Genomic DNA, 13293 nt, shown 5'->3' with positions numbered 1-13293 from the left:
TAATCTCTCGAGCTAGTGACTGCGATTTTTTTCGGAGGAGGTACAGGGTTTTGGAGTTTTTGTGAGGAGTTCTTCACTTTTTCAGCCGGTTCTCCGGCTGCTCAGATTTGTAACAGGTGGCAAGTGCATTAGCCGTCTGCATCCTCCACCGGAGGTCGCACAGAACGCGGTCGCGCGACCCTGCCCGTGAGCAATCTCCCAACTCATCTTAATTTGTTTACAGCAGGTTAAATCCAGGTGTAAACTTAAACTCCGGTTAACTTGAGTGTAAAACCGGGCCTAAGGACGCTACTTGGCGACTAGTAAAACACACGATATATAAATAGACATCCTGTTTGCCTGTAATTCACTTGAATTCGCTCTAATATACTCTTACATCGATGCTCTTTTAGGTAAGAATAATTGTGCGTAATTTTGAAGTGTCTGTGGCGTATGCAAGTTTTGTGATTTATTGCAAGTTAAATTTTTATTCGTTCCATTGTTTGAGGGAGATTCAGTGACTAGTCACCATGGCATTAATTTTCACCCCCACGAATCAAATAAGGTTAACAAATGTAGCCGTGGTTCGGGTGAAAAAGGGTGGCAAGAGATACGAAATTGCCTGCTACAGGAACAAGGTCGTATCATGGAGAAATAAACTGTAAGTCGTGGTTCAACGGTTCATACTTGTTATATTGTTTGTAAGCAACAACGATACCAGACTCTGTTGACAAATAGACTCTTTGCATTGTTGATGTTTGACGTCCGTGCAACTCGTAGGGAAAAAGACATCGACGAAGTATTACAAACACATACGGTGTTCACTAATGTGTCCAAAGGACAGGTAGCGAAGAAAGAGGATCTTATAAAGGCATTTGGTTCAGATGATCAAACAGAGATTTGCAAAGAAATTCTGGCTAAAGGGGAGCTTCAAGTATCGGATAAGGAAAGGCACTCTGCCTTGGATGCAATGCTGAAAGATGTGGCGACGACAGTAGCCGACAAGTGTGTCAACCCAGAAACAAAGCGTCCGTATTCGGTATCCATGATTGAAAAGGCCATGAAGGATGTACACTTCTCTGTTAAACCCAATCGCAATGCTAAGCAGCAAGCGTTGGATGTTATTCCGCAACTGAAGACTGTAATACCTTTAGAACGAGCTCAAATGAGAGTCAGGGTTCTTGTATCGGGGAAAGAAGCAAGAAAGTTAAGAGACCATATTGCCAAATTGGCTACCAAAATGGAATCCGAAGATTGGGACGGTGGAAGTTTAAATATAATTTGTACTATCGATCCAGGCCAGTACAGAGAAGTCAACGATATAGTGAGAACCGAGACAAAGGGAACGGGAATTCTGGAATTACTCGATCTGAAAGAAGTCACTGAAGGGGAAGAGATCCTAGAGTGATTCTCGTTGCACAAAAACATTCTGCTTTCGTATGAACGTTATTAAAAGGTCGCTATTAAGGCTGTTTCTTAAATTGTAGTTTAATAAATACATTGTACATAAGTAACATTAATGACTTTAAATAAATCTGATGTGTCTATTATATGTACTCGATAGGGTTGATATTTTTACATGGAAGTTGACCCTTCTTCTCGTGTAACTGTATTTGGCATTACTTGCAACATTAAATGTAACATTGTACAATGACTATAATACTCTAAAGAGTAATTAACAATCGTTATAGTACACGAAGGCTTCCGATCGCTTTTCATATACATAGTACTTGATCGTAACATGTTGGTCCTTGACCAAAAATACTACAGTCCTTCAAAAAAATATTTTATGCTTTTGAACAATTGTTAAATGCAGTGCGTAAGGAAGCAAGAAATCGTCCTTCTCAATTTTTTCTACCGTTCTCACTGCTGATGCCATTTAACTCTACTTCGTTTTGAGCAATGTCTTATTTAAAGCTCCTCAAAAATCAAGGTTCTAAGAAGCAGCTTGAATTTTGAAACGATCTGCACAAAATGTCTGGTTTATCAGTCGTTTACTTCTCTTCTGTAACTTCTGCGCGTGGTATGTATATGTTTTCCGTCCGCTCGTCACATTTTGCCGCAATACGGGATATCGTTAGAAGAAAGTCTGATAATCGACTCAAGTAAGTTTGTGCTTCCTGGTCAAGGACTCCGTTGCTCACCAAAGGCTTCACACTTTTCTCAGCTCGTTTACAAACTGTCCTCGCGACGTGCAAAGAAGCACACGCTTTGCCACCACCCTGTACAGAAAAACATTTGATAACAATCCTGTTATTACATCGTGTTAAAGTGATATCGAAGTAATGTCCAAAGAATCTCGTTTATGAAACTTATCTCCGAAATGCATGTACTGAATTGTTTGAAATCTTATCTCATAAATATGGATGCTCTAAGGAAGACCCCGACACCCATAAAATTTCGTTCTTTTTAAATTTGTTTATAACCATCTTTCTAATAAAAAAAAAATTCAATTTTAAGAGTACCGAGAACCTTTCTTAAAGCCCTCTACATTTACTTGTTAACATTTCAATTGATTCGGTACACCCAGTTGAGAGAAAGATGTCAAATGATTAAACCCTCAGATGTTGGCTTAACAGTACATCCAATCGAGAGAAAGGTTTCATAAACAATTAAACCCTCAGATAACCCTTTCGTATCACCGTAAAAATAATTCTAAATTAAATAATTACAGGAATGATATAATCTTCAGGTGGAGGTAGTTGATTTGAGTATTCCGAGATCCATTCCTCCAAGTCTTTCGTATGTTTAATCTCAAAAGATCTTGGTTTTCCAGGCGTCGATCTTGATATAGCATGGTTTAAATCGAATAAAATCATCTGCACCCTCTTTAGTTTATCTACATAAGGATGCTCCACTTTGCTATCGCACGCAAACTCTCTTGCTAGTCCGATATAACACGACAGTTCGTCAGTGGCACCGAGTGCATCGTACACTATGTCATCCTTTGCTCTTGAGTCCGAAGAACCAGAGTCACTGTCCCTTGAAAGAACCGTGGCCTCGGCTACATTCGACGTTGTACTGTTGCTACTGTACAAAAATGGATTATTTATTAGACAACGAATAATTTTAAAAAAGCTCATACCTAACGACAATGTTAAATCTAACCATTTTTCAAAACAGTTCAGGGAAAACATAAAGCACACCATTTAAATACAATCTAAATATGTTATTGGCCATACGTTTAGGTACATATTAATATTATTATTTATTCTACAGAAAAAAAAATGGTTGAATTATGATAATTATAATTGTAAAGAACTATATTTTGATATACGTCGTTTGTTATTCCTGATAGCATTCAATAGTTTTAAAAAGTCATTTCCCTCGAGTATCAGAAAATTGGCAAAAATATTAATAGTTAACTAAAATTTGGAGTAATTTTACTTTTATATAATTGGCAATCATTTCTATAGTCAAATATTCTATCAATATGTGCACAGAATAGAACTATGTGAAACTAAAACTTGTTAAGATGAAGCATAAAGAATGGCATTGTTCGGAAAATGACTCTAACGGCTCAAAACAGTTTTTTGTATAAAGTGATACGTACCTAAAAATATGATTCATAACACGTTTAACCTGTATTTACATGTTATGTTTAATTTTGTCCTGTACCTGCCAGAAAAATGGGTATTTTCATCCAGTTAATAGGTACGAGTTCCCTTAGAGAGATATTAAAACCGGATTTCCAGAGGATAGAAGAGTGCGACTTTGAGGTTAGGACGTTTAGTGGATTGTACCTGTTTCTCTGAGCAGGCAGCAAACTAGCCTTGTAGATAAAAACGGATCTCTTCCAAGCGTTTCTAGCTAGCTCCATTGTAACTGGTCGTGGTTTGCGTAAACGATAATCGTGATCTTTTCTGGCTTTGCGAGTAAATCAATCGTCGTCGAGAGCAAACATGTCACGGCGAGAAAATACTGGAAAATAGAACTTAATAACGATTGCACGTGGACGATACCTACGACAAACCACCAGCTATAAATCAATGAATGGCCTTGCCAGATTTTACTATTCATCTAACGCTACATACATATCTCTATTTTACCCTTTTTACATCTAATCAGTCTCCACACTGTTGGCGGCGATGCATTTGTGCAATTTCTGCTGATTTACGCGTAACCGTACGAGCAGATTCGACCGGCGCATGCGCGAGACGTTCAAAAATTACTAACCTATGAGACAAGTCTATACTTACGATATTAATTCGTTACAGTTTCATTCATATTTGCAGTCATCAATAGCCGGTAAATAATTAAGAAAATTACTATCAATAAATAGTACATACAATGCTTTTAAAGGGTTGGAAATATCTGACACTCGGAACAGGTGTGTATCGGTGGACTGCGATCGGGTCTTAAATTGGCAATCGATTTATTATGTACAAGATTGTCAAAGGTACAAACGTATTTACATACAACGTACGCGTAGTTTAGCTATTGGAGCGCCAGTTACGGTTTAAGCCCTTGTGGGTACACGCAAAGAATTCAAAAATCTCCATAGAGCCCGGGATAAGGATGTTCGATGCTCGATAAATGGTACATTAGCCAACTGGTGGCACTATAATCATCTCGGGATTTTTCTTAATCTTAGGACAATATATACCGGATTGCATTATTTCTTTCCAACTTTTAGAGCGTCGAATGCTATGGACTCTGAATTCTTTGGTACACGCTATTGTGAAATAATACAATTGATCTTACTATGCATCATTAAGTGGACTATTCCCATAATCCGATTAGGCATTTTTAAAATGCACTTATGTGACACGTTTTTAATAAGTCCACCTTATGTAATAAGAATTAAAGAAATAGGTTTTATTATCAATTCTCATAGTCCAAAGGGAAAATGATAACTATATTATGTACAACTATCGTTCGTATATCTCCGTTAAACTGCCGAACACTTATGGCTTATAAGTTTGAGGGCCGGTTGCACCATCTTCAAGTTAAAATACTTAATCAAGGATTAGTTAACGAGTGATTAGAGATAACTACTTCTTACTCGTTAACTTATCTTAACTCAAGAATTACTTAACGAGTGATTAAAGTTAACTGCCTGATTTCGGGCGGTTACCTAACAGTGGATTTTAATCTTCAGTTAGCCATTTTTGTAACACGAATTTCACTAATCCGAGATTAACTAATTGTAGTTAAGAAATTTCACGCTAATCACGGTTGGTGTAACCGGCCCCAGGTCTTGCAGTTGTCATTGAACAAGTTTAACTTAGCTCAGTTTTCGAAGATAATAGGTTTGTTCAAATTAGCTGTACTTTCTACACTTAAGTGTAACGAGTGTAACTGACTGCATTACATTTTTCATGAGAAGTGCAAAAGTGTAGATACACTTTCATTAACTATCCCAAATACCAGAAACCATGAGAGTTTAAAATGAAATGTTTCAATTTCCATCGAACTAGTTACAGTAAACTAGTTTTAATGGGAATTGAAAAACACAAATAACATTTTCTGGTAAGACTAATGCATTTACTGTATGTTTTTTGATACCAAATGATACCAGCTTGCACTCTCTACACCTATTCGAGGGCGAGTACAGAAGGTGCTTCATTTTTGTACTAAAAAGCAAGCAGTAATTAGACATATTTGCGATAGTTAATGAAAATTGTTATGCCACTGACATGAAATTTCAAGGCGGCCATTTTTTATTTTTGACAAATGTAATTTTTAAAAGTTTGCATGTTCTAACAATTGCAGTAACACTATCACTGAGTACCGAACTACACGAAAAGTGTGCACACTGTCAACACCAAAACCGTGTTGCTGTATATTCGCATAACACTAGTGTAAGAAAGCGTAGCCCAGCTAAAAACGCTGTAACCTGAACAAACCTATTAAGTCTTGAGCTAACCCACCAGATAATCAAGTGCTTTGTCCCTGTCGATATCGCACTTTAAAAGTGCAGCGGATGCTTCGTCTTCAGGGAATCCTAGATCCATTAGAGTGCACAAATTTTCATGATAAAGTTTGGCCTTGTCTTGATTGTATTGGGTCAGAGCTAGAGCCTTTTCAACCTTATCTCCAGATATTCCAAGTTCTTCCAGTGACTGGACAGCCAGTAAATACTCTACCACCTTTTTGTTGTCTTCGCCTCCTAATTCATGCACTGCTCGAGCAGCTCTGGATAACGGGAATCCCATATCGCTGAGATGCTTCACTAGTTTTCGATCGTTTTCAGACATTTCAGCCAACAGTGGACTTAACGATCTAGAACTGATCGACGAAGATGGGTTATCGGGCTTGAAGAGTCGTTCTGTATTGCTTACAGGGCTTTCCAAATCTGGCCATGGCTTCCAATTCTAGAATACAAGCAGGGATACTACGTTTTAGCAAATAATTAGCTGACAAATAGTGATCCCATACTACTAAAATTACCTCCATAAAGGGACGAGTTAGCTCTTTCTGGAGTTCTTCAACGATCACTGCTACACTGCGATGATTCGAATTACAATGATTATTTGATTCATCACGATCGACGGCCCTATTACTGAAGTGTGTTTCCGACTCGGTATCTTTAGGTCGATCGTGACTTAATGTCGCGTCTTCCATTATATTTTCCAATTTAACCGAAGGTACCCATTGAGAGTTGGGCTGTAAAACCTGTTTAAAAACGGAAAGATTTGTTAATACACAGTGAATTACACTTTTCATAAAAGATATCGATAAAAATTTGGACCTGTGCAAGTTCTTCCATATCGTTAATACTTTTCAGCTCCATATTATCAAATGGACTACTCGTATCGTTGTCAAAATCTGCAAGATTTAAGCCATTCGATTTAATACAGTTCTGAAGATCGTTTGCGGGAGGTGATAAAGGTTGGGGAGTGAGAACTGTCGTTTCAGGCACTGGTGTTGCTTTAACTGGAGGTTGGCTTATCGATTCCGAAGGAGGAGGAGAGATATTCCTTTCTTCCTCCTCCTCGACTTTCTTCTTCTCCTCCAGCCGTGTCCGTCTAGCTTGAATAATTTCATTTCTAACTTTGCGCCACTCTACTATCTGTAAGAATATTAATGCATTCCGATAAAAACGTCGATACAGAGAATCTGCTATTTTGTCAGTAAAAGCAACAAATAACTAACGAAACGGTAACTATTTTACCTTTGTTACAACTGACTTTTCTAAAGTAAAATCGTACTCGTATCTCGATACATCCGGAAGTCTGTTATTGTACGCTGCTGGCAGAGCTATTCTTCGTGGAGGCTTATAAGCTTCAGCGATCTTAACGTTAACTCCATCCATAGACGAAGCTACTGCATCACACTGGGCCAAGGTGGACGCCCGCGCCATAATTTGTGCAAACTACCTGTAACGTTAATTAAATCCTTAACCAATTTATTAAACGATAAAACACCGTTGCACTCGTCCTAACGAGCACTCGCGAGATTTGCAAAACTTGTTGCCAAGTTCCTCAGGCGATCCTAACCTTCATTCATCCGTGTTTTAATTCGCCGCTAGAATTCGATTGAGCTAGCGATTCTTACTGGAGCGGCTTTCAGAATAACGTGAATAATCATTAATATTTAGTCATAATTCCCTAACTTTTCACATGCACGATTTTCTGCCGACATAACTAATAAATTCTCGCGAAATTTTGACCGATTTTAACTGATTTTGACAATCAACTTGAGTTTCCCGGATGAGGCCGCCATCTATAGTCGTTTTTTAAAAGAAAGCTTTGATCATGAAATAGCATAAAGAGCTCCCTTTCTATGAATACGTCTTCATCGCACTCCTAAATCCGGGATTCATCAGGTCCGGATTTAGTAAATTGCATGTTCCAGGGTTGGTAATTTCGCGTTTTTCAAGGTTTTTCGCGTATATTATGTAAACCAGGTAGTTTACCGTAGAAAATTGTAGCAAATCAGCAAATTACGTTTTTATCATAGAGAACGCAGCAGATTTACATACGATATACGGTATCCGTTAGGTTATAAACATTTTTTAACGTACATGTAAACACGTAAATATTTTAGAAATAGAAGGACGCAATATACTTCGCGCTTACGTAAAAAACTAGGGACGTATTATACGTTGTAATATACGTGAAAAAATCACATATATTACATTACGTATTATACCTACCCAACCCTGATTATATCTACATAACCTACAAGTAACGAAACGACGGAGGTGGAATAAAATGTTTTGATTGGCTGCAGAAAACGTACAGAAGAAAGTTCCCCTTTCCACTGTTTCTCTACACCCAATCAAAAGCTTTCATTTACGCCACGTTGCTGTATCGCTTGTCGCTGTAGCATTAATGAAATATCAACTTTATGAGTAGGATTAGGATTCCCCCGTGAACATGGTCGATTTGTTTTTAATTTCGTATAACTTCGTCAAACCGGGAGTGGGAGCGGGATACAGCGGGATATAAGTACACATTCATATCAAGTATCTTGCTCAAATACATCGTAGCCTTTGTGCGAATCGCTTGGTCGTCTCCGATTACGAATTTATAGCAACTTAACGTAAGTATATTACTTTCAATTCTACTTTATTCTACGGTGAGATACAGTAATAGTTTGAGTTCAAGTCGGGCTACGATTTATTCTACATTTGCAGATTTAGCGGCTGAAGTAAGGCCTCCGTATTGAGACGCTCTTGCTGTAGATATTAATATATATTCTGGGCACGTTTATATTACAATAAATTCTTCAATCCATTATCCGAGAATCTTTAGGAATTCAGTTAAATAGGAATAGTAATTGAGTAAATGATTAGATAGAAATTAACTCATCAGGAACCATATAGTCGCAATCTGTATTTCGAAAATCTTTTTATAATGTCTGCTTTGGTTCCAGATTAAAAATGAAATTCAATACTAATGTTATTTGCATAACGATTGTTATGCTATTAACGTCCTGCGTAACGGAGGCCGGACCAATTGCAGCTGGCATTTGCTATGCCGGTTGCGCAGCGGTTGTGACCGCTTGCTTTGCTGCGGCTGGATTTACTTTTGGGACCGTCCCGGGTGCTCAAATCGCAGCTGTGCCTGCACTGGTTGGATGCAACAGTGCGTTTGGCGTTTGTGAAGCAGCTTGCATAGCTGCTCTTGTAGCTCCTACTGTCTAAATTTTTCAAGAATTATTAACTCCAAATAAAGATAACTTTTCATGCTTTTTATTCTACATGCGATAACCATTATGTATGAATATATAGCATATAGCTTTCAAGCAAAGGTTTCAATTTTCGATAAAGATTTTCTTATTTTATTGATTGTATGTTCCACTGATTGTAACTCCAAATAAACGACTTTGAGGTACTAAAAGTATCCATATAAGATATGATTAATATCTATACTTATCTCTCTGAATTGATTATATGAGTCAGGTGTTTTTAACTTTAAAAACTTTTAAACATGATGTTGCTCTCTCGTGGAAGACTTACTTCAACCGCGGTCCAATGGATTCTGATAATGAAGAAGTTTAACGAAGGAACAGGTCAGCAGATATAAATAGGCTATCTTGTGTGACCCTTTAACACACGATATAATATTAATGCATCTGTCTCCACAAGCAGTTGGTACCAAAGTTATATGGCATGTATATCCAATATAACAATAAATAAGAAACGATAAGTTACTTGTAAGGACGGACGAAAGTTATCAGCTGTCCATTTTAAAATTTCCTGATAGTACATGTATACATTGGGAAACTTTATCTATTGTTACATGTTGAAACAGTTAATAATATTTAAGTAAATCTATATTCAAAGATTAATATATTACATTCTTCGTACATTCATTTTCACTTTGTTAAAAGCTACAGCGGTCTGTAACTTCTTCCTTATACGCCATATATTTACAAAAACTTTATTAGAAACTTAATTGATGTTCCAAAATATGTTGTTTCAGTTGATCAAAGCGTTATATCAACAATAATGATACCAAATTCTACGACTTTGTCTTATAATTTGTAGATTAAATCATCACAGCACATGCATCGTGTTATCTTTAAAGACAATTTTACAAATAATTAAAATCTGCCCATGGTAGACTAGAGAAATAACTATATAGCAACTTGAACTTTTATATTAACAGTAGACAATCTCGCACATTAATATTGTAAAGACTTTAAACTTTCCATAGATTTGTTCTCGATCTAACATTACTGCAATAGAAATAAAGAAAGTACAACGATAAAATAGAACGTGATCAACATTTGGGCCATTCGCTTAATTTAAATTGCCCTTTACAAATAAGTCATTATATTTGAATGAACAGCTTTACACTGTAGCAAGGAACTATTCAAGCAAAAATGTTTTTGCGGCAATGAAATTATTCAGAGAGGTGAGGCTACGAGACGGCTCAAAGATTGTATAAAATAGTTGACACATAGATTGCACACCATGATTGATACATCGTCGGTACGAATGATTAAGACGAGGTTTCGTTTATAGGACGTGTAGATTTGGCGTAACATCTTGTATCTAATTTCTCACTTCTCGACGAACGTACATTCATACCCACGCTTCAACAGAAGTAACTTCGTCACAGCATCGTTGGCGATTGTCGGAGTTCGACTAGAAATCTTCCTTTGGGGTATACACGATTTTTCGAAACGAAGAATTGCAATCTTCCGAAAGGTGTTTAACTTTGGATAGAACGTTTCACATCCAATCCATTGTTCCTAACCTCTTTCATGTTAATCACAACCACGGTAATATTGTCCAAGGATCCACTGAGAACGTAAAGTCATATTTACATGAGCTTATTTTTATGTCGATGGCAGATGTACTATTAATTCCCCGATGACGACAGTAAAGTATAACTTCTCACCGATAGTAGCTTTGCAACGTAATGCTCTTGGCACCAAAATGCGGCTCGTCGATGCGTTCCTTGATGAATGCTACAGCTTCTTCATTTGAGAAGGTATCCCACAGCCCATCAGAAGCCAATATTAGGAACATGGGGTTGTGGTCACCTAGATCGAATGTCAGTATATCTGGGTCAGCAACCACCAGTCTCATATCTTTTAATGGATAATCTCCGAGAGCACGCGAAGTGGCTAAAATACCAGCCACTCGCCACACGCCATTAAATGTCACATATCCACCAGCCTCCTTTATTCGTTTTCGTTCTCTTTGCTAAAAAAAAAATAGAATGGGGTATTAGTCAAGTAACCGTGGCAAATTAAGCAATTTAACTCTTTTTGTGCCAACACTGTCACATAATACCATGGTATTACAATCTCAGATTAAATTGCAACAATTCAACATTTACTTGAACTGACCACAGAACGACATACCTGTTCACGTGAATTTCTTACCTGTTGAGGTTTATGGTCAAAAGACAAAGGTATTGCGTTGCCTTTACCATCGCACATGACTCCCCTTGAATCGCCAACATTGGCTACGATGAGTCTACTTCCTTCTAAAAGTGCAATTAATGCTGTTGTACCTGAAAAAAGAATTAAAATATATTAAGTTCCCATGTGAACGGTAATGAGGTACGTATCTCATCTAGAAAAGTTTAATTATGCTTCTAACTTCGGAACTAGATACCTGCAACATCCATATTTTTTTTTGCTGCTTTGACCAACAATCTGTCGATTGCAAGCACTTCGTCAGTTAGAAGTTTTCCATAATTAATTTTATCACCATCGAGGTAGGTAGTTACATCAACTTTTTGAACCTGCTCTTCTTCAGGCCTTTCGGCTCTGACCTATAGGAAAGTTTAAGCATGAGAAAGATGTGTTGATTGTAGAACAGCATTGCATTAACATACCTCTCTAGTGACTAATTTTCGAAGGCTGTCAAGTTTATTAAGTAACTCTGGGTCAGTGACTCCACTGGTTTTCTTTGCATGTTCATCAGTCTGAGATACAGTTTTTCGGAAGGACCCCTTTCGACTGACAGACTCCGCGCCTTGCATTTCTCCATTTGTCTTATTATTACCATCCAATGTTTCGTTTCGCTCCTGCGCTGATCGTGGCAATTTTCCAGCCAAAATATCTTTTAGCTCAATGACCTTCTGGTTGATACTTGGAACAAGTTTATCTCGTGCATAATTAGCTGCAAACTGTGAATCGTCATTTAATCGCATGTCTCGTTTATTAAGAAAATTGTACAGAAGACAAACATACTTCTCCACCATGTCCATCAAAAACAGCAAATAAAGAAACCCCTGTGTCTTCTATGTCGCTATTGATAACAAATCGATCTTCCATTCGAGGTCTTCTGCCTTGAACTGCATACGCAGCGACGGGACCTTCTTTCAACTCCCAGCTGAATTTTTCACCCTTCGGTACATTATTTAAAAACTGGAGCTTAGCAACCTGCATAAACAATGCAAAACAAATTCTCGTTATTGCCACGTATATGAAATTTCAATGTGATAAAGGAGAACTACATGCAAAGTGATCATATCAAAGATCGAGCGTACTTTGGATGTAGACCGTTCCAGGGTGCGCTGTATTCTTCCAAGTAGCGTTCTGCTCCAAACATCAGCAGCTCGCAGATAAAGTAACATTACCATCAAAACAGCGCCACATGCCAGAACTTCTGGCTTGAATGCATAGGCACGTATCGATCTCCAAAAATAACCCAGTGGCGCATTCACCGCTGCATCGAGGCCAGCAGGAATGCCTACTGCGAGTTTCGACATAAGCTTCATGTGTGAGACGTACGTCTATTGCAAAACACGTCGTATTATACATAATCCCACAATGAAATATAATCGCATTAATTGTGCAGACGTCGAGCGCGACATTACCTGAATCCCTCTAGCGTCAATCTAAATATCGTCCTACCGATTGTAACAATTCTGACGCTTCGAGCAGTCGACGAATCAAAGGTTATGTTTGACCATTACCTGATACAGTACTTTATCCTCCAGCTCGTCGTCCATGATATTTGCGGTGACCGCGACACCGGATATAAACCGGAAACGTCGTACTAGCCGACAGTACTCGATTCGAATCCTCCTCAAGGTTAAACGCCGGTCGACCGCTACAATTGGTCAGCCGCGAAAAAACTTGCGCACCGACTGGCTCGCAATTATGACCTTACAGCTTTGCAGGAGGCCAAGGACGGTGGAATTACATTTTCGACAAGCGCCTCAACTTTCGAGGCGTTCGACGCTTCGTTCTCTTTATTGCGATTCACCTGGAATTATCAGAAATTGAACGCTACCAGAAGACACCACCATTTGAGGTTACTTTACCTGATCGGGAAATTCGGGCAAGAGATAGCAGACGACATTACTTTGGTCAGAGTCGATTCTCATGTAACGTGATCGCGAACTTCTTTACCGACAGATCCAACTGTTAACCTCAGTAGGTCCAGCTGGTAGT

The 13293-nt window shown here is 38.2% G+C and overlaps 4 protein-coding genes across 12 annotated transcripts; 1 reads left to right on the top strand and 3 right to left on the bottom strand.

Moving 5' to 3' along the window:
- The first annotated feature begins 301 nt into the window (after window positions 1–301).
- Window positions 302–1529, top strand: LOC105702244 (ribosome maturation protein SBDS). Of its 2 annotated transcripts, XM_012429654.2 has the most exons (3): window positions 302–392; window positions 488–640; window positions 760–1529. In XM_012429654.2, exons 2-3 carry the CDS (start codon window positions 510–512, stop codon window positions 1385–1387), a joined length of 759 nt encoding a protein of 252 aa, XP_012285077.1. In that variant the 5' UTR covers window positions 302–392; window positions 488–509; the 3' UTR covers window positions 1388–1529. The 2 variants fall into 2 exon arrangements, with proteins under 2 accessions (XP_012285077.1, XP_012285076.1); XM_012429653.1 differs by lacking the exon at window positions 302–392 and having other exon boundaries at window positions 399–640.
- LOC105702245 (cob(I)yrinic acid a,c-diamide adenosyltransferase, mitochondrial) lies at window positions 1443–4119 on the bottom strand. Of its 6 annotated transcripts, none has more exons than XM_012429655.1 (4): window positions 4029–4119; window positions 3723–3900; window positions 2652–3009; window positions 1443–2201 (listed from the first exon to the last, which is right to left on the bottom strand). In XM_012429655.1, exons 2-4 carry the CDS (start codon window positions 3797–3799, stop codon window positions 1974–1976), a joined length of 663 nt encoding a protein of 220 aa, XP_012285078.1. In that variant the 5' UTR covers window positions 3800–3900; window positions 4029–4119; the 3' UTR covers window positions 1443–1973. The 6 variants fall into 6 exon arrangements, with proteins under 6 accessions (XP_012285078.1, XP_023287780.1, XP_012285079.1 ...); XM_023432012.1 differs by having other exon boundaries at window positions 3723–3941; window positions 4014–4098; XM_012429656.1 differs by having other exon boundaries at window positions 4014–4096.
- A 216-nt stretch (window positions 4120–4335) lies between these two features.
- LOC105702243 lies at window positions 4336–7635 on the bottom strand. Its single transcript, XM_012429652.2, has 5 exons — window positions 7422–7635; window positions 7097–7301; window positions 6674–6994; window positions 6373–6597; window positions 4336–6296 (listed from the first exon to the last, which is right to left on the bottom strand). Exons 2-5 carry the CDS (start codon window positions 7283–7285, stop codon window positions 5844–5846), a joined length of 1188 nt encoding a protein of 395 aa, XP_012285075.1. The 5' UTR covers window positions 7286–7301; window positions 7422–7635; the 3' UTR covers window positions 4336–5843.
- A 2000-nt stretch (window positions 7636–9635) lies between these two features.
- On the bottom strand, window positions 9636–13247 carry LOC105702234 (protein phosphatase 1L). 3 transcript variants are annotated; one of them, XM_012429637.2, is made up of 9 exons: window positions 13164–13247; window positions 12714–13105; window positions 12384–12629; window positions 12085–12276; window positions 11727–12020; window positions 11504–11663; window positions 11269–11399; window positions 10779–11086; window positions 9644–10680 (listed from the first exon to the last, which is right to left on the bottom strand). In XM_012429637.2, exons 3-9 carry the CDS (start codon window positions 12612–12614, stop codon window positions 10590–10592), a joined length of 1407 nt encoding a protein of 468 aa, XP_012285060.1. In that variant the 5' UTR covers window positions 12615–12629; window positions 12714–13105; window positions 13164–13247; the 3' UTR covers window positions 9644–10589. The 3 variants fall into 3 exon arrangements, with proteins under 3 accessions (XP_012285059.1, XP_012285060.1, XP_012285058.1); XM_012429635.2 differs by having other exon boundaries at window positions 12813–13105; XM_012429636.2 differs by lacking the exon at window positions 13164–13247 and having other exon boundaries at window positions 9636–10680; window positions 12813–13139.
- Between the last annotated feature and the right edge of the window lie 46 nt (window positions 13248–13293).

The sequence above is a fragment of the Orussus abietinus genome, unplaced genomic scaffold (assembly GCF_000612105.2).
Source record: "Orussus abietinus isolate OABI.00-Male unplaced genomic scaffold, Oabi_2.0 scaffold217, whole genome shotgun sequence".
Lineage (NCBI taxonomy): Eukaryota > Metazoa > Arthropoda > Insecta > Hymenoptera > Orussidae > Orussus > Orussus abietinus.
The sequence above is the reverse complement of the archived record's forward strand: the minus strand, read 5'-3'. Positions and strand labels throughout refer to the sequence as shown.